The following is a 24505-nucleotide window of genomic DNA, read 5'->3' on the forward strand; positions in this document are numbered from 1 at the left end:
CCAGGAAAACTTTGCTTACAGAAATAGCCAGAGAGGTGGATTTGGCCAGGCTGTCAGATTTGGCTCTTGGGCTACAGTTTGCTGAACCGTGTGCTGAGTTAAACTAGTGCTCCCTGGACTCCAGCACTCCAACAAACCTCCAGGGGAAAGAGAAAAGGGAGAGGAGGAGGGAGAGAGAAGCAGGGAAGCCTCTAACCATTTGCCTTCTTTAGGGTTTCTCTTCCCTTTGTGCCCTTAGAAGCTCCTAGAGAATGAGCTTCAGGACTTACATGGTGAAGTCTGTAGGTCTGCCTGCAGCTGAGCCCTGTGGAGGAGACTGTTGTTTCTCTCTCCTTCCATGTGTGTGCTTGTGTGTGTGTGTATGCATGTGCACGCATTGGGGAAGGGGGCACTTCTGACCCCACTGTAGCTTTCTCTTACTCAACAAACCATCTAGCCATTGTCTCTTACCTCATTGGGTCAGTGAACTGGCTAGATTCTCTCTCAATTCAGTGCTGTCCAAAAGGATTTTCCTCAGTGGTGGGAATGTTCTGTGTATACACTGTCCAATATGGTAGTCACATATCACTACTGGGCACTTGAAATGGGGCTAATGCAACTGAGAAACTGACTTTTTACATTTTTAGTTAATGTAAATTTAGATAACCACATGTTGCTAGTGGCTAGTGTATTGGACAGCGCAGCTCCAAATAGAAACATAGAAAACATAGAAAGCAAACCAGCATCACTTCCAACACAGAGGCACAGGACAAGGGGTCCTTTAAGTCACAATTATCTCCTCTTCATAGTTTGTTTTTGGTGGCGGGTGGGGGGCAGGAAGGGCACATGGATTTGAGGGATACTTAAGAACACTGGGTTCAGCATGGATCCCAGAAGAAGGAAGAATTGTTGTTATAAAGGAATGTTAAAGAATATCAAAGGTTTCTCATGACATAGGACCCAGACCCTAAACTTGACCATTTGAGGAAATAAATTTGTGGCCTGGGGATGGGGGAGAAAAGATAAAAAGCATTCAACTTCAAAAGACTTCATCAAAGAATGAAAGTTTTCTATTCCCAGATAATTGTGTTCTCTTTCAATTATTAGGAAGACCTAGACAGACGATATAATATGGAGAAAGAGAAACTTTATAAGATCCGTTTACTACAGGTAAGTAAAAACAAGAAGACAAAAATACATAAATGCATCTAGCTAGGTACAAATGTCCTATAGCAGAACTGAAAGGTGCCAGCCTCTGAGAACTAGAGAGACTCAGTACTGAGGCAGCTCTTTGCTACCCTTCTCTCTGGGGGTCACTGCAGTAAGATCATAAGGGGCTGAGCCAGGGCAGGGTCGGTGGGGTGGACAGAAGTAAGCTGTTGGGAGAGATTGAGAAGCTGTATCTGATGGAATTGATTGATGGGTAAGAGAAGAATAGGAGTCGGGGTGGTGCTCTGATTTCTGAATTAGGGAGTAGGATGGATACCTGTGTTATTCATTGAGAAAAAGCATTAAAGGAGAAAGAATAGGGCCAAAGGGGGTGGGGGGGGGTTGTGACTAAGCGTTAATGAGATTTGTGGCTTTTAAAGGTTGGGGCACTCAACTGTGTAGAAATGTCCAAGAAGTGATGGGTATTGGGTGTGATACTCAGCATAGTCTGGCCTGGAGATCAGGTGTCAGCACTGTGTAGGTGATCATTGAGGCTATGAAAATGTAGGCCAAGAAGAGACCCTGGGACTAAACCCTCTAAGAAGAGGCCAAGGAGAAGCAGTAATCACAGATGAGGGTTGAAATCAAGTGGGCAGCTGAAGGTGAGGAAAATATGAGCCCCAGGTCTCGTGGGAGCTGAGCAGAGAGCTCGTAGAAAGAATGGTAAATAACATTGCTAGAAGTCAAGAAAGCTAGAAGCTTAGAACTTCCCATTAAATGTATCCCAGAAAAGATGTGCAATGACATTGGCAAGAACAGTTCCAGTGGGGTGTTGAAGAAGCCAGTTGGAGCGTGGAGTGAAAGATGACTGGAGGGGCGTAGGGAATTAGAAGAACATAGGGTGTGTGGCTTTCAGGAAGTTTGGCTGTTCAAAGGAGGAGAAAGGCTGGTAGCTGAAGCATGATCAGGGTTTAAGGAAGGGCTTTTTACTAACGAGTGAGGTACTTGAACGTATTTGAGTACTGATGAGAAGGAGCCAGTAGAAAGAGGTTAGCGATATAGTAAAAAGAATGAACAATTGTATCTGTAGGTTCCTAAAATAAAAACAGGAGTCAGAGCCTGAGCACCCATGGGGGATGTAGCCTTGTCCAAAAGGAGAAATACATCTTTCCTTTGTACCAAAGTGGATGGTGGGCTTCTCATTTGGAGGTTCGTCTTTCCCCAGTGATTTAGGATCCACATCTGCCTGGGAGCAGGACAGGGAGGCACAGAGAAGAGGCAGCCCCAGAGCCCAGTTAACCCTAAGACTGGAAATGTGTGATGGGAGCTGAGCGACTTCCTCCAGGCAGCTGCCCTGCTGGGGAAGTTGATGCTCGGAGCTGCCTGCCTCCGGAGCCTACACTGTCCCCTGCCCCACACCATGCTACTGTGCCTCCCCAGATGCAGTCGAGAGGCACTTGACCAATATACCCCAACCCAGGGTAGAGAGAAAATATTTAGCTTTCAACTGTGGGAGCTTTCAACCAGGCTAAGGGATTTGGAATTTATGTGGAGGCAGCAAGGTGGCATCAGTTCCTTGTCACCTGGTGCTGGTGGAGTTACCTACTCCAGAGTCCTTTGGGCCTGGTGGGCTAGCTGGGTACTCTGGCCACAGAGCCCATCCCATTCAAAATCTTCCTTCCTTATCCATTAATTTGATGCCTTCTGTGGTTCCAATTCACAGCCACACCTTCTCCATATATTGCAAAATCGGAATTTGAGATAGGAACCTCAAGCCACCTCAAGCAGAATTTTGGGCCTGCATTCCAGAGCATGTGGTTGTGCTTTGAGTGGGTGGTGGGAAATGTTTTGGCTCCCCAGAGATCATGTAAGGCCTTTTACCAAATAGTGTTGTCTCCTCTCCTTTGCATTTAGGCTCGAAGAAATCGAGAAATAGCAATTTTGCATCGCAAGATTGATGAAGTACCCAGCCGAGCCGAGCTAATACAATATCAGAAGAGATTTATTGAACTCTACCGTCAGAGTAGGTGCATTGACACTAATGAACTCTCGAAGCTGGTCCTGGGAGGGACTGGAGGAGAGGGGCTTTGTCCTACTTCAAGATAGTGGAGCGAGCATCACAGCACAGTCCATGAGAGCAACCACTGGAAAGGGCTCCTTTTTTTGTCAGGACCACTGAGTACTCATTCTGCATAGCCCTGGTGGGTAACTCATAATCCCAGGAGCAGTACCAAGGTGCTGTTACTGTTCTCGGACACTTAGTGTTCTCTCCGCGAACAGTTGACTCTAGTTGGGCTCTTACAGAGGAATGTTTTGAACCAGCCCTCATCCCACTCAGCTTCCTGTCCATTTTCCTGCATTACACAGCATTGTGACCCCATTATCTCTAGATCAGTTCTCACTCATTGTCCTTCTCCTCTGTGGACTTTCTGGCTTATATGGTCCTTGCCTTTAACAACCTTGTATTTACCCAGTAATCCAGGACTGGATCTCCCTTGGCCTGAATCAGTGAGCACATCTTCTCAGGCTCATATTGGCCCTTAAAGCTTCATTGCCTCTCTGTAATACTGCTACTGCCATATATTTTTGTCTTATTTGCATCACAGCTCAGCTGAATGACCATTAGCTGGTCTGCAACCCCTTCTGCAAGTCTCTCATCCACACATCTGATTGTGTCGCTTCTTTATCTGCTGGAAAATCTTCAGGAGCTCCCCAGGGCTTTCTAAATAAAGCCTCTCCTATTCTTTTTAGGATCCTCCCCAGTGTGGCTGCTGGGGGAGCCCCTTTCTGCTCTGAGTCCACACTCTGCCTCAGTATTCCACACACTGCCCCTGAAAACACCATGCACTTTGACACCTGAGGCCTCGACCCCTACTGTTACCTGTGTCTTCTGGGATCTGTTCTTCTTTGACAAAATCCTTCAAGACCCAGCTCAGATATCCTCTGTGAACAGGTCCTGGACCATCACCCCTTTCTCTAGGCTCCCACTGGACACCCCAAACTCTACTGCCCCCTATCCCATTTTACCTATTGGTCACTGGGATCACTGTCCAGCCAGGCTAGGTGGGCCCTCAGTCCACTCTGACTCATGCTGCTCTGCCTGCTCCATTTCTGAGTAATGGTCAAGTCTGTTCTTCTGGGACTTCTGTAGCCACCCTCTCATCACTGCCCGGAGTCTGACCCCATCTCTGCACTTCTGGAAGATCTTTCTCAAACAGAAATTTAATCATTTACACTCTTGCTTTAAGAGCTCTAACATTAAATAACTCGCTATAACTTGTGGGATAATCTTCAAAATCCTAAATGCACTGATAAAGTCCTGCATCATTTAGACCAGAGTCATCGGCTGGCTTCCCCCACAGTCCCTTGGTGCCTCTCCTTTCTCAGGAGGGTTTCTGAGTCCTGGCCTGTGAGCTGGTCCTCAAGGCCAGTTGCCACTGCCCTGCAGTACCCACTTGACAAACTTCAGCTCTTCTTTTACATCCACCTAGATTTTACCTTGAGAACTTGGCCTCTCAAGCGTGTTCCTGGTTCATGCTAGAGCACTATCCCTACTGGAGCCCAGAATCATGCTTCCTTTCCCATGTCTTACCCCACCATCCTGAGGTCACAGTCTTCACATTGGATCCAGGTGCTCTGGTACGGGTGGCAACAATGGCAGTTTCTCAGCAGAAAATAGCTTCTTCCTTTAAGTTAAATCTTTTTCCTTAATGTTCTCCCTGCCTACTTTAAAACTTTTAACAATAAGAAGTAATAATTCCTTGTATATATATATTTCACAGAGTAAATTTTAAATGTTAAGATCATTTTGATAGGACATTTTTACACCAAAGACATTTTTAATCAGTTGTACCAGAATATCTACATCATTTTTTTTTAAATTATCATCAAATACCTGCATTCCCCACCCAGTCCTTGACCTGGTTGGAGTAAGGGTGACAGCTACATTCCTAAGCAATAAAGCTGAAAGTTGACTGGTGTATTTATAGTGGTGAGTTTCAATTTTGGCCACCCATTGTCATCACCTAGGCCTTGCCCCCAGAAAACCTTATTTAATTGGTCCTGGACTTTAAAAGCTCCTCGGGTGATTCATTTTGTCAGCTAGGATTGAGTACCACTGTTCTAAAGCTTTTAGCAATAATAATAGTACTTTATATTGAGTAGTTTATACTGTGATTTTTATTCAAATTACACATTTTGATGTTGGGAACATTTGTACTGTTGCATCAAAATACTTGTATCAGATTATTAACTTCTGTTACCAGATATGTTCAGCAAATTTCCCCAACCTTCACCTGTCTTTGAGCTGTACTGCTAGAGGGAAACACAGCTCTTACAGGATATAAAAGTTAAAAGTTGACTATTTTAAAGAATCACATTTAAATGTTAATGGTAGTTGCCCTGGGAAACCAGAATTGCCCAGCCTGCTCTGCCTCTCTCCTCCCCAGTTGTGCTGCTCCAGAGGGAACCTGCCTTCAGGGAACCAGACACCATGACATGAAAACCAGACCCCATTGGTCATGCCTGCTAACCACTCACCATCAGGATCTTTAGCAACAGCTACCCTGGAGTGCTCAGTTTAGGCTCAAAGCCTAGCTGTGAACCCAGGTCTTGGGATTTTCTCTCTCTGGGTGGCTGTATGTAGTGGGAATTTAGAGCTTGGTGAGGAGGTCATATAGGCTCAGAGCTCCGTGGGGCTGCCCAGCCACCCAGCCAGAGAGGAAGGGATGAGTTTGGGTGGGAAGCTTTCACCTCAGAGACCTCCTCTGGTGAACACGGCACACTCACAGTCCTGGAATTTGGCCGTTTCCTAACAAGTCATTCTTCTCTGGGGCAAAGTGAAGAAGGGGAGGTGGGCAGAAATGCAGAATAATTTTGTGGGTAAAGATGTTGGTAGCCTAGCCCTGGCCGGTTTGGCTCAGCGGTTAGATTGCCGGCCGGCAGACCAGAGAGTCCTGGGTTCGGTTCCCGCCAAGGGCACATACTTTGGTTGCAGTTTGTCCCCGGCCCCAGTTGGGGTTGTGTGGGTGGCAACCACTCGATGTGTCTCTCTCACATTGATGTTTCTCTTTCTCTCTTCCTCTCTCTCCCTCCTGCTCTATCTGAAGATAAATGCAAAAATGTCCTCGGGTGAGGATAAAAAAAAAAAGATTTTGGGAGCCCTGGTAAATAAGTGCCTTCTTAGTCGCATGCACAGGATGGAAAGAGAAGTCACATTCATTAGGCATATGTTCTGCCCTGGGATAGGCATGTCATTCATCTAGGAGGTATTTTAGAGGGTCTGCTAAAGAGGCCTCTGCTAACCATGGGAGTTACAGAAGTGAACAGGCTGTGGCTCCTGCTCTTGGGGGTGTAGGAAGGAAGGGAGCCACACAAACATCAGAGGTTGCATGGTGGCTTCACCATCTTTGCCACCTTCCTCCCAGGACTCCTCACCTGAGGGACTCTGAGAAACCCACATCTGACAGGGAGATTCCTCAAGCCCCTCCTCTTGGCCGGACCAGGTACAGCTGGCTGTGTGCCATCAGCCTGTAGCACCTCTGCACAGGCTTATGTACCCTGGGTGGCTTCTGCCCAGACTGCAGGTCCCGAGTGCCAACTGACAGGTCCCACTGTCGAGGGGGTGCCTCATGGGAGAGGGTGCTTAGGGTTGTTTTGATACATTTTCTTATTCATGTGCTGATTTCTTTGCATTTACAGTTTCAGCAGTACATAAAGAAACCAAGCAGTTTTTCACTTTATATAATACCCTGGATGATAAAAAGGTTTATTTGGAAAAAGAGGTAAGAACTTTTATGAAAAGGAAATACTTAGTCAAATGAGCAGCTACCAGCGCCGTTGACCCAGGAAATTCAAATGAACTTGGTGTCTGAGATGCATCCAGTTACAGTGGAAGGAGTGCCTGTTGTATGCGCAGTGCTAGGATAGTCAGCAAGTGCAAGATTCCCTGGGAGCTCACGTTGTCTGGGGTGGAGTGAGGCTGGGGACAGCTGTCTCAGTGCAGGCAAGACATGCCATCATTAAGGGAAACACAGTAGAAGCTCACAAGGTGCGTATGGAGGGGTCCTGGAGTTGGTGAAACTTTAGTTTGAATTTTAAAGGAAGGAACCAGCTAAATGAAATGAGGATGGTGGACTTGTCATCATTTACACAGGGAAATGTCTGTTTAATTATCAGTAGCAGACAGAAGCATAAACTGAAAGGATCATAAAAAGCATGAGTGAAAAGGGGTTCACATCCCCTTCATAATGCTCTCAGGTAAATCCATTCGTGATTCAGGACTCCCCAAGTTGGATGACAAATGATTGAGGCAAGTGTGCAACTACGTTTAAAAAGACACAGTATTTGCCCTGACTGGTTTGGCTCAGCGGTTGGAGCATAGGCCTGCAGACCAGAGAGTCCCAGGTTCAGTTCCCACTAGGGGCACATCCCCCCCCCCCCCAAAAAAAAATAATAAATAATAAAAAAATAAATAAAAAGACAGTACTGGTCTTCACAGTAGCAGCACAGTGTGGTGGAGAAAACATGCGCTTTGGAGTCAGACAGATTTGGATTGTAGACAGGCCTCATATCCTCTCCAGAAAAATGGGGACACACCTTCATAATTATGATGGGAACAGAATGTGAAAAATGTGAACTTCCTTGCTCATGGTGGTTTTCAATACGTACATAGAGTTCCTGCTTACCCCTCCCTTCGAGGTTGATAGAATTTGTTTTCATTTTATCACCTTGCAGTCTGCACTGATTGCTGCTTTGATACGAACTATATTACAGATGTATCTTTACATGAACCCACATGGAGGCATCTCTAATTGTCACCTTTATTGCCTGTTGTTAATCAAATGAGATAAATCTCTCTCCTCCTAAAGGGGCTGTCCTTGAGGAGGGCTGAGTTCTCCTTTTCTCTGTATCCAGGGTTTTGCACAGTGATGGGTACATATGGGCATTTGATAAATGTTTGGATAGATGAGTTGAAAGCCTTTGGTGGGATAACTCTGCTACACGTCCTAGCCTGGGGGTGGGGGTGGGGGTGGGGGGAGTCTTTCTACCTGCCATGGGAAAGACTTGCTAATCCTGCCCCTTCTACAAAAGCCTTAAACCCATTGACCTTCCTTTATTAGCAGTGTCTGAAATCGGTGCATACTTTTAAAAACCAAGAGTATGCAGGGAAGTAAGGGCTTTTTAATTCCAAGCCATATTAACACAGAACTTTGCATTTGAAAAAATTATGCATTTTATTCCAAATCTATTTATGCCTATGATATTTTAGCTGGTTTTTTTTCATGTGACTTTCATCTCCTTAAACAAGGCGTGCTCTTTCAGAAGTGCTGTCCAGAACAGGACAGGCTTTCAGTGTTGGGGAAGCACAGAGATCTTTCACATTTTTGCTTATAGTTTTTTCTTTCTTCCTCAGATTAGCCTGCTGAACTCAATTCATGAGAACTTCTCACAGTGAGTACTGCAGACTGTCAGCCCCCTACCATGGTGAGCCCTGCACGTCATCGGCTCACTTGGTGCTGCAGTAGTGCAATGGAGCAGACAGTGCTCCATGTGTGGTTCTGACACCTTCACCCCTGCTGCCAGTGCAAGGCACATGGCCCTTGAGTTCTTGCAGAAGCACAGTGATATTAGAATGAATTTTAAAAAACACCAAGGAGCCCAGCCAGTGTGGCTCAGTGTGGTTGAGCATCGACCCGTGCACTTAGAGGTCACCGGTTTGATTCCGGTCAGGACACATGCTCAGGTTGTGGACCCGATCCTCAGTGGGGGGCATGCAGGAGGCGGCTAGTTGATGTTCTCTCTCATCGGTGTTTCTCTCTCTCCCCCTCTCCCTTCCTCTCTCTCTAAAATCAATAAAAAATAAAAAAAATAAAAAAAACACCAAGGAATATTGTACAGAAAAGTTAACTTTCAAATAAGTTGACTGTGCCTAACTGGTATAATTTCATTGTATATTAGATAATGTCATTTGTTCTTGAGGACATAGAGATGTTTTAAAATTTCAATAATGAAATAAGCTATATAATATTTTTTAATCTTCACCCAAGGATATGTTTTTATTGATTTTAGAGAGGAAGGGAGAGAGAGAGAAACACCGATGCAAAAAACATCAGTTGGTTGCCTCCCATATGTGCCCCTACTGGGGATCAAACCCACAACCTGGGTGTGTGCCCTGCCCGGTAATCGAACCTGCAACTTTTTGGTGCACAGGACAATGCTCCAAGCAATTGGCCCACCTGGCCAGAGCATGATCTATATAATTTTTAAAAGATTTTTTAAAATCTTGTGGTAGATTTTGTTTTTAAGTTAATATGCATCCTCTAAACTGCTTTACTCAGATACGAATTTTTTTCCAAAAATTGGGCGGCAAAGTCCACCTGTACCAAAATCATACCAGCCTTCAGGCATCCATACCCACTGGCCCACCCACCATCCAGGCAGCCCCAGGGCCTGCTGTCTGTATAACAGGCTTCCTTTCCTTCCAGCACAAATCTCTGCTGTCCCCTGACAGATGACCAGTAATTTAAGATCTTAATAGATCAAAAGCTCTAGATTTTAAGCTTTATTTCTAATTAAAAAGACTCATCGCTCTCTGCTAAGATTCAGTTAGTGACTTACAACCTTGTGATGTTTCTAAAAATGGTGCCTTCATCTCTGTTTCTTGACAATTGAGAGGGCCTGTAGCCTGAGTGTTTTTGTGATGAGCACTGTGGCTCTTCTTAGAAGAATCCCTAATCCTGGTATGCATGCACGCTGGCCCTCTGGAACTGGGGGTGGGGGAGTGTTTGAGGGCACCAGGGAAGCTATCATGTAGCTGCTGCTTCTAGAAAAAGGAGCAGGTTTCCCAGCCTGGTTTTAGGAAAACCTCAGAGTATGTCTACTAATGTTGAACAGTATCTCCCAATCCTCAGATTTTTAAGAACTAAATAAAATATTATTTCTTAAGCAATACTTACTATCATTAAAAGTAAATGTTTTTGTTAATTTTAGTGATATTTTACTTTAATTTAAAAAAATACATGTTACTGAAGAAAATTATAGGAAAAATGAAGAAAATATTAATATTCAGTTATAAAACAATTTTTATGCTTTCCTCAGAGTTTAGAGTTCTTAACTGCCTGGGATCCCTAGGTTCCCCATGGGTCCACTTGCATAGGCCTCGTTGGCATCTGGGTACCAGGCTGACTCCGTGGCACCGCCCCCTCCTTCAGAGTCCTGTGTGCTGGTCACACCTCCACTGGTTTTCCTTTCAGAGCCATGGCTTCCCCTGCTGCCCGGGACCAGTTTTTACGCCAGATGGAACAGATCGTAGAAGGAATTAAGCAAAGTAGAATGAAGGTTAGATGCCTTTTTTGTGTAAGGCGGGTTTTATACTGGTGATGGAGAAGAGAGGGCACTGGGAAGAACGGGCTTCTTCTGGTTGTTCTTGGTAGTGTGCTCTGGGTCTCTGCAGGGGCAGGGCCAGCTCCCAGGGCCTCCTGCACTGCTGGCCCAAAGGCAGCCCTTAGCGGTAGCTCCCACGATTGAACACCTTCTTTGTGCCCAGCTCTGTGCTAATCCTCTACAGCCCTTCGAAGTGAGAGGTGTACACCCAGGTACAAATGAGGAGACCAGCTTTCCTTTCTTGCCCAGAATCACTTCCTCACTGCATCCTGAGTTTCTGACATTCTGCCGTTAGAAACTGATTCCTTTGGCTCTTAAGATTAAGAGCATTGTAGTTTTTAGGAACCTCCTATAAAAATTTCCAACGGTTGCTGAACTGAATTTTACTAAAGTGAGAGGATATTGAATGCCTTGGAAGTCAGAGTAGAACACAGAGGAACTGAAAGGGGGGAGCCCCAGAGGTAGTCTTGCAGAGAACCATCCCATCTGGGCATGGCGCAGGGTTTCCTCATCATGGCTCTGTATGTGGGCCCTTTTGTCAGTAACTAAGCAGACTTGCTGACTGTTGATAAGCCAGACACAGCTGCAGTTTCTACTACTGTACCAAATGAATCCTCACTACTACTTCCAAGTGTCTCTTGCTTCTGGTCCTGTTTAAAAAGTATATCACAACAGAGCAGTCCTCCAGCAAGGCAGTAAAACCTCCTGGAGACTTAGGTATCTCCTGTAATGATCTTGGGGCAGAGTGGTCCAGTAAAGGAAGCCAGAATGTAAACAGATGAAAGAAAGGGTTGCCTATGGGACCTGTCTTCATAAAAACCCACTCACAAAAGATAAAAATCCAGGCCACCTATACTCTAATCTCACAGATGATGAACTGAGGGCGAAATCTTTCCATATCCTTCTCCCTGAAATGGAACAAAAAGTTAAAATGGAACAGTTAATACCCAGTGATGGGAAAATGTCAAATAAGTAGTCTCTATGCAATATCATACAAACAAATAAACCAACCTCAAAAATGGTATAAAGAAGGAAAATACTAGAAGGAAATCCATGAAAATATAAGTAATAGTTGCCTTTTGGATGTTGCCAACAGCCCCAAATCAGAACATGCCTTACCATTTCCTAAAAATGTTTCAACAGATGGAAAAGAAGAAGCAAGAGAACAAAATGAGAAGAGACCAGTTGAATGACCAGTACTTGGAATTGTTGGAAAAACAGAGGCTGTATTTTAAGACTGTGAAGGAATTCAAGGAGGTAAGAAAGAGGTTGGTCTGCGCATGTTCAGCTTGGGGGAGTTTTATGTTCACCTCCAGATTAGCCTTAAAAACCAGAGCACTTCATTGGTTTTTGCTGGTCTGTGATGGGCAGCAGCAGGTTGGCAATGTGATCTGACAGTGTAGTGTGGCATCTGGGTAGAGCAAGATTGATTGTTCTGAGGCCATCTTGAGGCTCTAATGGAATGTTCCAAGAGACATCGCATCTTTTTTCATTTTCCTAACACTTGATAAGCACATTAAATTTATAAAATGGCATCATCAACCCACCACAAGGACCACCTACTCAGATCTAGAGCTTTTCCTCCCCTCAGTCTGTGATGAGAGTGTAGGAAGAGAGTGAGCTTTAAAGTGTGCCAGGCTTGGGTTGGAATCCTACCTTTACCACTTACCAGCTGTGCCCTTGGACAGAGACTTAGTCCCTCCAAGCTTCAGTTTCATCATTGGTGGTTTCTGTTGGGTCAGTTGAAAGATAATGGTATCTAGCACTATGTCTGGCACCCAGGACACCCAACAGTTACTGAATTTCATTTGTCCCTGTCTTTTCTTCCCTGCATTTGGTCAGGGTTACTCTCTATTATTCCAGAAAAAAATGTGCTTGCCCTTTACTTAAGAGATCTTCCAGAAAGGAGACTGTTTTGGTCACTTTCCAAGATCTCAGCAGCTTCATTTCCAGGAATTTCTTTCCCCCTTCTAACCCAAATCCATGTGGTTTGAGTGAGTTTAGAGGTCGCTGGAAATACAGAGGCACTAAAGATAAGTTGTATACTGGAGTTTGGTCTATAGAATAAAAAATACATAATCTTTCCATACCAATAATTTTGTTTTTGTATATTTTAAGACCTTCTTGTATATTTCCTTCCCTGCCTTTTCTTATCTACTTCTTCCTCTTTTTGTAATTTAACTTTTGGGAGCCACAGCCCATAGGCATTTCAGAATCTTTCAGCTCTTCACTAAATGTTCTTCCAGCTCCTACCACACCCCTGGGGATGTGTCAGGTTGTAAAACTACCCAGTCAGTTCCTGTGTCAAGAAGCTTATGTTGGGATGGGGCAGACAGATGACAAGCAAGGAGACAAACAAACACTAATAAACTAGTAGTAGCAAATACTTAATTTCAGCCTTTCCTGTGGAGAAACTAATGTACATGTTGTGGTCAGGGACAGTCCCTCAGTTTGGAAGGACTTGGCCATGGGCAGAGCAAGAGGCCTTCGGCCAGGGGGCAGGCAGATGAAGGGCTGAGGCTGGGCAGCATGAGAGGGTGACCGGGAGAGGTGCTCCAGTGTCAGAAGGGCCAGTGCGTGAGCTGGCAGGGAGCAGGCAGGGACTTCTTCCTTTTAATTCAAGTAACTCACAAAGAAGGCCCAGAGGAGAAGAATTACATTTCAAATGTAGCTCAGACATGCCAGCACTGCCCTTTTGACAGCAGAAACAGAAAACAAGTAAGTTGGGGAGGATACGTATATGTTGTCAAAATCAAAGTAAATAGAAGTGAAATGGAAAAGTTCTTTCTTGCACTACAGGCCCTCGGGGCTGAAGACTTAGGTTGACCTCCAGAGGAGATGGTTTCTTCAGACAAAATAAGCATCAAGGTTCTGTGTTCCCAGCTCCTCGGACATAGTTACTCTCACAGCAGACATGCAGGGTGGGTCCTTCCTAGGCAGGGAAGACCCCTACACCGGGTGCTTGCCGTGCCCAAGTATCCTTCAGTCCAAAGCAAGTTGGAAAAAAAGGGAGGAGAAATGTAGTATGTTCTTCAGACAATTACATTTTTTTTTTTAATTTAAAGGCCTCACCTTTTTAAAAAAACAGCATGCCTTTTTGTTTTTTTGATGTCAAAATTGTCTTCCTCTTATAAAATAATGTTGATAGTGCGGTGTTCTTTTTTTTGTTGTTAGCATTTTACTTGGCAAAAATTTTAAATTAGCAACCCTGTGTCAGTGTTCCCAAACCTTACACTTTCTTCCACAAGCTCCTCTGAGGTGATCTGGGGCTACCACGGGTGTTAAGGAGGAGGTGGTGATGGTGGCTTGCTTGCTGCTCCCAGGCCCCTCCCCATACCTTCAGCCAGAATAATTCTGATATTTTACATGTTGCAGTTCCAAATAAGATCTCATTTGTAGTAGAAAACCAGTTTGAAAAGTTGGACTTTCATTCCAGGGTGGAGCCTTCTCCCAGAACCTTCTCTCTCCTGCCTCCTTTACCTACCTCTTCCCCTCATGGTTGGTCTTCTGCTCCCGAATTCTGAATTCCCACCACATTCTGGGCCCAGCACTTGTGCTGAGCAGTAATGACTCATCACGCACCTTCATAGTTCTCTTTATTGTGTGGTTTGCTCCACATTAATTGAGCACCAGTGAGGCGCCATGGGCACCATATAGGTACAAAGTCATGCCCTCGTCCTGACTTCCAGCCTCCTCTGGTATCAAGACTTTGATCTGAGACATGAGGTTATCTATGAAATTCCAATGTCTGGCTCACCCTGGGAGAGTTTGTTAATAACAAGTCTGCCGGGAAACAACACATACTCTGAAATCATAAATCACCTTAACTGCAGTATTGCAGCAATTAATTGTGTCTCTAAACCACAATCTCTCACAAGGTCACCAAACCAAGATTTAACTTCTAGCCTAGCACTGATGACTGAAGCTGGCTTTGCATACATTATCTTGACCGAGCTGAAGTGCTGTGTCTGGCACATAGCAGGCCCCTGGGGTTTTAAGCAGGAAAGAAACAGATAAGGAGACCTTTTTTTTTTTTAAAATCCTAGAAAAAAATGCCTAAAGGACCCACCCTTTCTGTCAAACAGTATCATTCTGTAGTCTCCCAAAAGGCTTCCAGTAGATTGCATGGGACTTAATCAGTGCTCACACACCAGGTGACAGCCTGGATAGCTTTCCTGAAAATGTGGGTGTCCACTCCGGGCGGGACAACATGCAGAGCGGCCCCTGCTGGGACTCTGCAACTCTTCAGAGTTGTTTCTGCCTCATTTAGAAGGTGAGGTGGGTGACAGTAGAAGCTAATTTACTTATTCATTATTTCACTGTTTTATATTTTGGGGGGAATTTTTTAAAAAACATAGAAGTACAGAAAGGACTATAGCAATGTGACTATCTACTTATTCTTGTTCCATCTCTATCCTGCCTATTTTGGGGCAGGGAGGCTGAAAGTTGTTTTCCCGAGCAAATCTAAGTAACTCATTTTTAAAAGGAAAACTTCCTTCTTTTCTATTAGAATAAATACTATTCAACTTCACCTTTTTTCTCTTCCCACCCCCAGGAAAAATTAACTGCCTTCCCCTCCAAAAACAAGTACTCAGAAAGTATTAGAACACCTTGTTTCTGACAAGAATTCAGCCTTACCCCCAGCCCAAGAGGCTGCTGGTCCCACTCTGAGTGAAAGATGAGTGTAAACCCTGCAGGCGAACTGGCATTTGTCTTAATAAAACCAGGGTCATTGCAGCCCTGAGCCATGATGCTGCCAGAGAGCAAAGGGCCTCCAGGGAGCTGGGAGCACTTAGGCCCAGAGAGATGAAAACGCTGACTGGGGGGCCTTGTATGCAGAGGGTTCAAGGGTGAAATGAAGTTTTTCTTCCACATTAATGGATCTACTGGAAGTGTGGCTAGTGGAAGTCTGCTCCTCAAGCTCAGCCTCTCCAGGCTCTTCCCACTACCATGTTCACCTCTTAGTTTAAAGCAGGGCTGCTTGTGACATGGCCCAAGGAAGGGGTGGAGATTTCTGCTAACAGATGAAAGTGTCCTGAGCTATCAAGGCCAGTGGGAGCAAGGGGGCAGGAGGACTCACAGTGAGGAGCCTTTGAGGATGTCTGAAGAATGGGCTATAAAATAATGCAGAGGTGACCCTGTACCACTGGACGTCAGTTACACAGGGGATGGGGCCAGTGATCGCCCTCAGTACTATCCCTCAGCATATATAGCAGTGGAGCTCATACTGCACATCTTAAGGAGGGGGAGTTAATGGGGAGGGGTCCCTTGATGCATATTTCTCATTGTCTTCTGTGAGTTTCTGTCTTAAAGTTGACATTTGCAACCTTCACTATTGTCAGAGGAAGAACTTTCCTACTGCTTCGCCTGCTGTGCCCCTTAGTTTGTCTCCAAGGACCATCCCTCTCTCTCCGGCCTGCCCGTAGTAATCTGAGATTGGCACATAACTCTCTGCTTTCAGCTTCTGCCCCCTGCACGGTTTTAGAGGCTTCATGAAGTCTTTTGAAGTGATGATACCTAATCCTGTTCTCAGTCTGATAGTGCAGACAGTGAGTGTTATTATAGCTGTTTTGATATTGAAGGTCAGCAGGTCACCAGGAAATTTCACCATGCTGGTAATAGCATGCTAGGAGGCTGGTGTTTAGTTGGTTAGAACCTGTCTCCCATGGGACTGGGGGAAGGACAGTATGACCACCTGAGCCTCACATGGGTGCTGATGTAGCCACCACCTCTCTGTACACACTCTCTCTGCTTTCCCTCCAGGAGGGCCGCAAGAACGAGGTGCTGCTGTCCAAGATGAAAGCCAAGGCCTCCTGAAAGTTCCCAGCCATCGTACGTCATTGATTTATTTTAAATGCCACATACCAACTACAAGATCGTGAAATGGTTCTGAACACTACAGTAGAGAGATGCAGGTGTAATGATTTCCACACCATGGATATTTTCTCTCTCCTATTGGATTCCATTCCATCTCTGCAGTGGATGTTGTTGATGGAATCGGGCAGTGTAAACATTGTGGCTTAGGTAACACCCATCATCCTCTGCAGAAATGTGAGCGGTATTTGTTCTCTGTCGATTCAACTTTTATTTCTCCAATAATGTTGCACATATGAAGGTACCTGTATTTGTATGGACTCTGAATAAAGAGAAATTCATTTGTTCAGCAAATATTAATTAAACAACCATTGACAAGTAAGCAGTGAGCGAGATGGAAGTATCAAACACAGTCCCTGCAGTTGGGCTTCCAGCAAGTGGGCCAGAGAGCAGATAGAACTTATGTGACACAGAGCTTGGCCACCTGGGATTTTATTTTAGTAAACAAAGGTTTTTACAGCTAAATGACCATCCCATGTGAGTGTTGGTCACTTGGGCCCTGCACTTGCCTGTGGTGCCTTTTGTTCCTGGCTCCTCGAGGCTTCATGGTGTATTAACTAGAAAGAAAACCCAGTGTCTGCTGTTGGTTGAGTCCTTACACGCTACTCGAGTTCATTTCACCAAACATTGAAAACGGGCCGTATATTGAGGACTTAAATAAGAATGATGCCTTATCATGCTCTAGTTCTCATTTCAGTCATAGCCAAATGTGGATGGTCCTGTGTATCCCCTCCTTCCACATGCCTTATACTCTGGACATGTAATGGTCTGAGCACTGAGTGGAAATACCATTCACTGCAGTCCAGGGCAGTGTGTGATAAATCACAGAGTGACGGATGATGAGCAGGTGTCAGACGAGAAAACAGTGAGGTGTGTAGAGATCCAGGAGGACTCATGGAGGAGGCAGGCTTTGGGCTACATGTGAAGGGATCACAATGTTTTAATAGACACAGATACATGGGAAGGTCATTTTGGATAAAGATATGACTATGACTGCAAATCCAAGAGGATGCAGAAGAGTACAAGGCATGCTTGTTGGACGAGCATTTGGCTGGGCTGGTCTCTGTGCAAGAGGCTTTAGAGACCAGTCCAGAAAGATGGGCTGGGACCAGCCTTTGGAGGGCCTGAAGGGAAGGCTGAAGAGTTGACTTGATCCTCTGGAAGTAAGCAGTCCAAACTAAGCACAGGGCTCCTCCTGCCTTGGCCACAGGGATCTGGCAACTCAGTCAAGTTCAGGAAGCCCCTGTGTGAGGTTTGACTTCATGCAGATAAAGCTTGCACACATACCTGTCAGAAGGTTTGGACCATAAAGTATAAAAACTTAAACATGGTAGGCAGATGAGTCACTCAGAGCTGTCACAGGAAGGTCACATTCATTTTTAGTTTCCTCATGTATGTGATTAGGCAGGGCTGATGTGTATAGACTGAGAAAAAGAAAATCTCATGCTCGGTTAACAGCAGCCCTTGGTTTCTGTGCCAGGGCCAGTGAGGCCTGCAAGGCGGAGATGGCTGCTCCTGGAGCTGGGGAGGCAGCGGCATTCGAGGTGATACTCCGTGCTGAGCCATGGACATCTCCAGTTAGGCTGGACCATCGTCATTTGTGCATTTTGAAAGGGTTCAGTGAAGTTAAAGTAAGAAATTGCCAAAGAGCGGTGGTACTTGGAGGGTAGAGGAAGGAAACAGCAGTTTCACTGTAAATTATTTCAGGTTCGGGGAAACATCTCTGTTGAGAAGCTCATAGACCTACTCCCTAATTGACAGCTTTCTGAGGGTTAGGAGATTATTCGGATATTTGTTCAAAGGTGGTAGGGAAGAGTAGTGGGTGACACTCGGGGGTTATTATAAACCACCTCTCTGTGTTGTTGGGAAAGTGTGACAGGACTAATCTAAAGCAACCTGTAATTATTTTTTTAAGTGGGAGCATTTATGTTGGGTTATGTTTTGAGAGAGTTTTATTTGGTGCAGGGAGGACTCGGTATATATAGTCACTTTTTGTTATCTACAAAGCCTAATACAAAGAAATTAGTTTCCATTCTTTTTTTTTGGTACATGCCCCTAGCGGGAACCGAACCCAGGACTCTCTGGTCCGCAGGCCGATGCTCCAACCACTGAGCCAAACCAACCAGCCAGGGCCGTTTCCATTCTTTGAACACATTTTGAATTAGCGAAAGCCAGTCTACAGAAGACGTGCTTGCTGCAGATGACCTACAGAGCAGATGGTGCCTTTGTGAGCAGCAGGACAGGAAGTGTGCTTTCCAGTCAGGCCTTACAGGCTGAGGAAATGCCTGAGGCCCAGTCATTTCTGAAGCCAGCAGGGATTCCTCCCAGGACCACATCCTGTGCCCGCACAGAGTGTGGCTGGGTATTCTGCCAAGCCCACACACTTCCAACGGTTAAGAAAGAAGGGGGAACTTCCTTAACTGGCATTTATGAAATGTGTGCATCGGAGGAATGAGGTTTCCCCAGCAAGCATGCAGCTGTGCAGCAGTGAGTTTGCTAACAGGGCAGACTTCCCGTGGCCAGCCACCCGTGCCCTAGAGTTCTCGGCCATCCTCTAGGTTGGGAGCTCCTGAGCTCCCCTGCTCCCACACTCCCACATATGTCTCATGGAATACATGGAGCTGCTTTGATTTAAACCAAAATTGGAGCTGCTGTGAGCAGGACAAACTAGAAGAGACCTATTGGGAAACACTTGGGACATACTTCTTACAGTCCTTAGCCTGGATTCAGTCTCTCGTGGATCAGTGGGGTCAGCTAATAGCGCTCGAGAAAGGTGTCAAATGTTAAAGGACAGCTGCCACAGTTGCACATGAGGGGTCTGCTTCCTTTTTATTTATTTTTTAAATATTTTTTCTTTACTGATTTTAGAGAGGAAGGGAGGAGAGAGAGAAATATTGATGAGAGAGAACATCGATTGGCCGCCTCAGGCATGCCTCCCACTGGGGATCGGGCCCACAACCTGGGCATGTGCTCTGACTGGGAATCGAACCGGCAACCTCTTGGTGCATGAGTCACAGTGAGCCACAGGCTGCTTTTTTTTTTTTACAGAGAACACAGATTCCAAGTTTGTCAGGACTAAGCTCTTGTTAGAGGCTGGAGCATGTGGTTTTAACTGGGTTCTGGTTTGTAGCCCATGTTCTGTGGGTTCTGCCAGCATCTACTGAGTCTGACAGCAGAACCAGAAGGCAGGGGGGTGGTCCAGATAGGAGGCCTTTCCCAGGCTGAGGAAGTTCTTTCTAACAAACACCTTAGCTCTTGGGACCTCCTGAAACCAGGAGCAGATAGAGAAGGCCTCAGGCAGTGGCCGCCCTCTTCCTGCCTCACAAAGTGACCTCAGGCTATAACATCAATGGCCCCATCACCTCTGTAGTGACCAAGGCAAACCTGCCTGAAAAGGCACCCCGGACAGTAAGGAGTGGCCTATAAACCTGTACCTCCTTGATTTCTGTCACTTCAGCTGGCCTCATCTTGCCCCGTTTGTGGTGACTAATGATCAATATAAAAGGGAAGTAGATATTCTAGCAATAAATTTTAAATTATATTTTTTAAATTATAGTTTACATTCTGTATTATTTTTTATTTCTTTCATGTATACAGCATAGTAGTTAAACAATCATATATTTTAAAACTATTTCCTCTGACATTACCAGTACTTACCTGACACCATACACTGTTATTACAGTATTATTGACTGTATTCTCTATGCTGTACTTCATATCCTCGTGACTGTTTTGTAACTACCACTTTATACTTCTTAATCCCAGTTCAGCTTTTTCACCCAGTTTCTTAATTTTTCTCCCATCTGACAACTATCAGTCTGTTCTCTGTATCTATGAGCCTGTTTCAATTTTATTTTGGTTTTTAGATTCCACATTTAAGTGAAATCATATGGTGTTGTCTTTCTCCAACTTATTTCACTTAGCATAATACACTCTAGGTCCATCCATGCTGTCACAAATGGTAAGATTTTATTTTTTTATGGCTGAATAATATTCCATTGTGTTAATAATCTATTACAACGTTTATATCTGTTTGTCTACCAATGGGCACTTATGTTACTACCCTATCTTGGCTATTGAAAATAGCATTGCAGTTAACATAGGTGTGCATATATTTAAAATTAGTGTTTTGGATTTCTTTGGATATATTCCCAGAAGTGGAATTGCTGGGTCATAAGGCAGTTCCGTTTTTAATTTTTTTAGGGAACTCCATACTGTTTTCTACAGTTGCTGCACCAATCTGTATTCCCACCAACAGTGCACGAGGGGTTCCTTTTTCTCCACATCCTCACCAACACTTGTTAGTTCTTTGTTGATTTATTGATGATAGCCATTCTGACAGGTGTGAGGTGGTATCTCATTGTGGCTTTAATTTGCATTTCTCTGATGATTAGTGACATTGAGTATTTTTTCATATGTCTGATGGCCATCTGTGTGTCCTCTATGAAGAAGTATCTTTGCACCTTCTCTGCCCATTTTTAAATTGGATTCTTTGGGTTTTTTTGGTGTTGTGTTGTATGAGTTCTTTATAAATTTTGGGTATTAACTCCTTATCAGATATATCATTGGTGAATATCGTCTTCCATTCAGTAGATTGCCTTTTCATTTTATTGATGATTTCCTGTGCAATGCAAAACCTTTTTAGCTTGATGTAGTACCATTTGCTTATTTTTTTTCTTGTTTCCCTTGCCTAAGAAGATATATCAGGAAAATTATTGCTAAGAAAAATGTTAGATTTTACTGCCTGTGTTTTCTTCTAGGAGTTTTATGTTTTTGAGTCTTAAATTTATTTACGTTTTTAAACTCCATTTTGAGTTTATTCTTATGTACGGTTTTAGTTTTATTTTGATGATCTAGTTTTATTTTGTTTGTATATGTCTTCCCAACACCATTTATTGAATAGACTGCCTCTACACCATTTTATGTTCTTGGCTTTTCTGTCATGTATTAATGGACCATATTATTTCTGGGATCTCTATTCTGTTTTATTGTGCTGTGTGTCTGTTTTTATGCTAGTACGATGATGTTTTGATAACTGTAGCCTTGCAGTGTAGTTTGATATCAGGTAGTATGATACCTCCAGATTTGTTGTTCTTTCTCAAAGTTGCTGTGGCTATTTAGGGTCTTTGTGTTTCCATACAAATTGGGGATTATTTGTTCTAGTTCTGTGAAATATGCCATTGGTATTTTGATGGGAATTGCATTGACTCTATAGATTACTTTGGGTAGTATGGACATTTTAATGATGTTAATTCTTCCTATCCATGAACATAGTACATGCTTCCATTTATTTGTATCTTCTTCAGTTTCTTCTTTTCCAAGTACAGGTCTTTTACCTTCTCAGTTAGATTTGTAACTAGATATTTTAATTTTTTGATGCAATTGTAAATGGGATTGCTTTCTTAGTTTCCCTTTCTGACACATCATTATTGGTATATAAAATGCAATCAATTTCTGCATATTTACTATGTATCCTGCTACTTTACTGAATTCATTTATTAGGTCTAGTAGTTTTGGGGGGAATCCTCAGTGTTCTCTATATACAATATCATGTCATCTGCAAATAGTGACAATTTTACTTTTTGCTTTCCAGTTTGGATGCCTTTTATTTCTTGTTCTTGTCTGATTATTCTGGCTAGGACTTCCAGTACTATATTAGAGTGGTGAAAGTGGATGTCCCTGTCTTGAGGGTTTGTCAAAATATGGCCTTTATTATGTTGAGGTATGTTCCCTCTATACCCACTCAGCTGAGAGTTTTTTATCATAAATAGGTGCTGGATTTTGTCAAGTGCTTTTTCTGCATCTGTTGATAACAATCATACATTTCTGTTCTTCATTTTGTTTTTGTGATGTATCACATTAATTGATTTGTGGATATTGTATAATATTTTTAATGTATTACTGAATTTGGTTTGCTAACATTTTTTGAGGATTTTTGCATCTATTTTTGGTGTATAATTTTCTTTCCTAGTAATGTCTTTATCTGGTTTTGGAATTAGGGTAATGCTGGCCTCGTAAAACGAGTTTGGGAGCCTTCCTGCCTCTTGAATTTTTTAAAATAGTTTGAGAAGGATACATGTTAGTTCTTCTTTGACTGTTTGGTAGAATTCACCTGTAAAGACTTCCAGTCCAGGACTTTTGTTTGTTGGGAGATTTTTCATTACTGCTTCTATTTCATTAGTTGTACTAAGTCAGTTCAGATTCTCTGTTTGTTCTTGATTCAGTTTGAAAGATTGCATGTTTCTAGGAATTTATTCATCTCTTCCAGATTGTCCAATTTGTTGACATATAGTTCTTTATAATTATTTTTCTGTTTTTAATTTATCTTTATTGTTGAAGTATTACAGATGTCCCTTTTTTCTCCCATTGATACCCTCCTCCCCGCTCTTGCTGCCTCCCACTAACCTCCACCGCACTATTGTCTGTGTCCATTGGTTATGCATATATGCATATAAGTTCTTTGGTTTTTTTAGTAATTTTTTTTGCACTTGTGTGGTGTCAGTTACTTCTCTTTCATTTCTTATCTTTTTAAATTTATTTATTGATTTTTTGAGAGGAAGGGGAGAGAGAGAAATATCAATTTCTTGTTTACTTATTTATGCATTTTTGTATATTCTTGCATTTATGATTCTTGTATATTCCCTGACCAGAAACTGAACCACAACCTTGGCATATTGACCTTGCCAGGGCTCTCATCTTTCATTTCTGATTTTATTTATTTGGGTTCTCTGTTTTTCCTTGATGAGTCTAGATAAGGTTTATCAATCTTGTTTATCTTTTCAAAGAACCAGCTCTTGGTTTATTGATGTTTTGTATTGTTTTGTAAGACTCCATTTTGTTTATTTTCACTTTGATCTTTATGATTTCTCTTCTTTTACTCACTTTTTCTTTTTCTAGTTTATTTGATATAAGATTAGATTCTGTTTTTTTTTTTCTTTATTGATTTTGAGAGAGAGAGGAAAACAGAGGGAGAGAGAGAGAAACATTGATGAGGGAGAACATTGATTGGCTGCCTCCTGCATGCCCCCCACTGGGGATCAGGCCCACAGCCTGGGCATGTGCCATGACTGGGAATCAAACCAGCAACCTCTTGATGCATGGGTCAATGCTCAACCACTGAGCCACACGGGCTGGGCTAAGGTTAGATTCTTTATTTGTGATTTTTCTTGTGTCTTGAGGTAGGCCTGTAATGCTATGAATTTCTGTCTTAGGACTGCTTTTGCTGTGTCCTATAGCTTTTTGGGTTGTGTTTTTACTTTCATTTGTCTCAAGGTATTTTGATTTTTTCCTTGATTTCATTGTTAACCCACTCATTGTTTAGTAACATGTTATTTAGCCTCCATGTATTTGAGTGTTTTCAGTTTTTTCTTTAATTTCTATTTTTATACCATTGTGGTCAGAGAAGATGCTTGATATGATTTTAATCTTCTAAAATGTATTGATATTTATTTTGTATCCTAACATGTAGTATCCTAAAATGTTCCATGTGCACTTGGACAGAATGTATGTATATTCTGCTCCTTTGGGGTGAAATGCTCTTGAATATATCAGTTAATTCCATCAGTGTCATTTAAGGCCACAGTTTCCTTTTTGTTTTTCTTTTTGGAAGATCTATCCACTGATATCAATAGGGTGTTAAAATCCCCTACTGTGACTATATTATTGTCCATCTTTCCCTTAATTTCCATTAAGATTTGCTTTATATATTTAGGTGCTCCTATATTGGATCCATAAATAATGTTTACAAGGGTTATGTTGGATTGACTTCTTTTTCTTTTTTTGTTTAATCCTCACTTGAGGATATTTTTTCCATTTATTTATTTATTTGAGAGAAAAAGGAGGGAGTGGGGAAGAGAAAAACATTGATGTGAGAGAGACACATCGACTGGTTGTCTTCCGCACATGCCCTAACTAGGGCCAGGGAGTGAATCCACAACTCATGTACTTGCCCTTGACCAGGAATTAAAACTGCGATCTCTTGGTCTGCAGCCCAATGCTCTAACCACTGAGCAAAACCAACCAGGGCTGGATTGATCCCTTTTTCATTATGTAATGACCTTCTTTGTCTCTTATAGCCTTTGTTTTAGTCTATTTTGTTGATATATAAGTATTGTTACCTC

At 43.2% G+C, this 24505-nt stretch overlaps 1 protein-coding gene across 7 annotated transcripts in view; it reads left to right on the top strand.

Annotated features, from left to right (window-relative positions):
- Positions 1 to 24505, top strand: part of CCDC93 (coiled-coil domain containing 93) — a 95154-nt gene that overhangs the window by 66260 nt on the left and 4389 nt on the right. For 3 of the 7 annotated variants that reach the window (XM_036253711.1, XM_036253714.1, XM_036253713.1), the window contains exons 18-24: positions 1087 to 1149; positions 3043 to 3151; positions 6829 to 6911; positions 8543 to 8580; positions 10383 to 10467; positions 11656 to 11769; positions 16276 to 19205. In XM_036253711.1, coding sequence (XP_036109604.1) covers positions 1087 to 1149; positions 3043 to 3151; positions 6829 to 6911; positions 8543 to 8580; positions 10383 to 10467; positions 11656 to 11769; positions 16276 to 16329 — 546 coding nt within the window. In that variant the 3' untranslated portion in view covers positions 16330 to 19205. Of the gene's footprint in view, positions 1 to 1086; positions 1150 to 3042; positions 3152 to 6828; positions 6912 to 8542; positions 8614 to 10382; positions 10468 to 11655; positions 11770 to 16275; positions 19206 to 24505 lie in introns of those variants that run through there. The other 4 variants (XR_004958638.1, XR_004958639.1, XR_004958640.1 and 1 more) reach the window with 4 other exon arrangements.

Source organism: Molossus molossus, unplaced genomic scaffold (assembly GCF_014108415.1).
Source record: "Molossus molossus isolate mMolMol1 unplaced genomic scaffold, mMolMol1.p scaffold_m16_p_11, whole genome shotgun sequence".
NCBI classification, from domain to species: domain Eukaryota; kingdom Metazoa; phylum Chordata; class Mammalia; order Chiroptera; family Molossidae; genus Molossus; species Molossus molossus.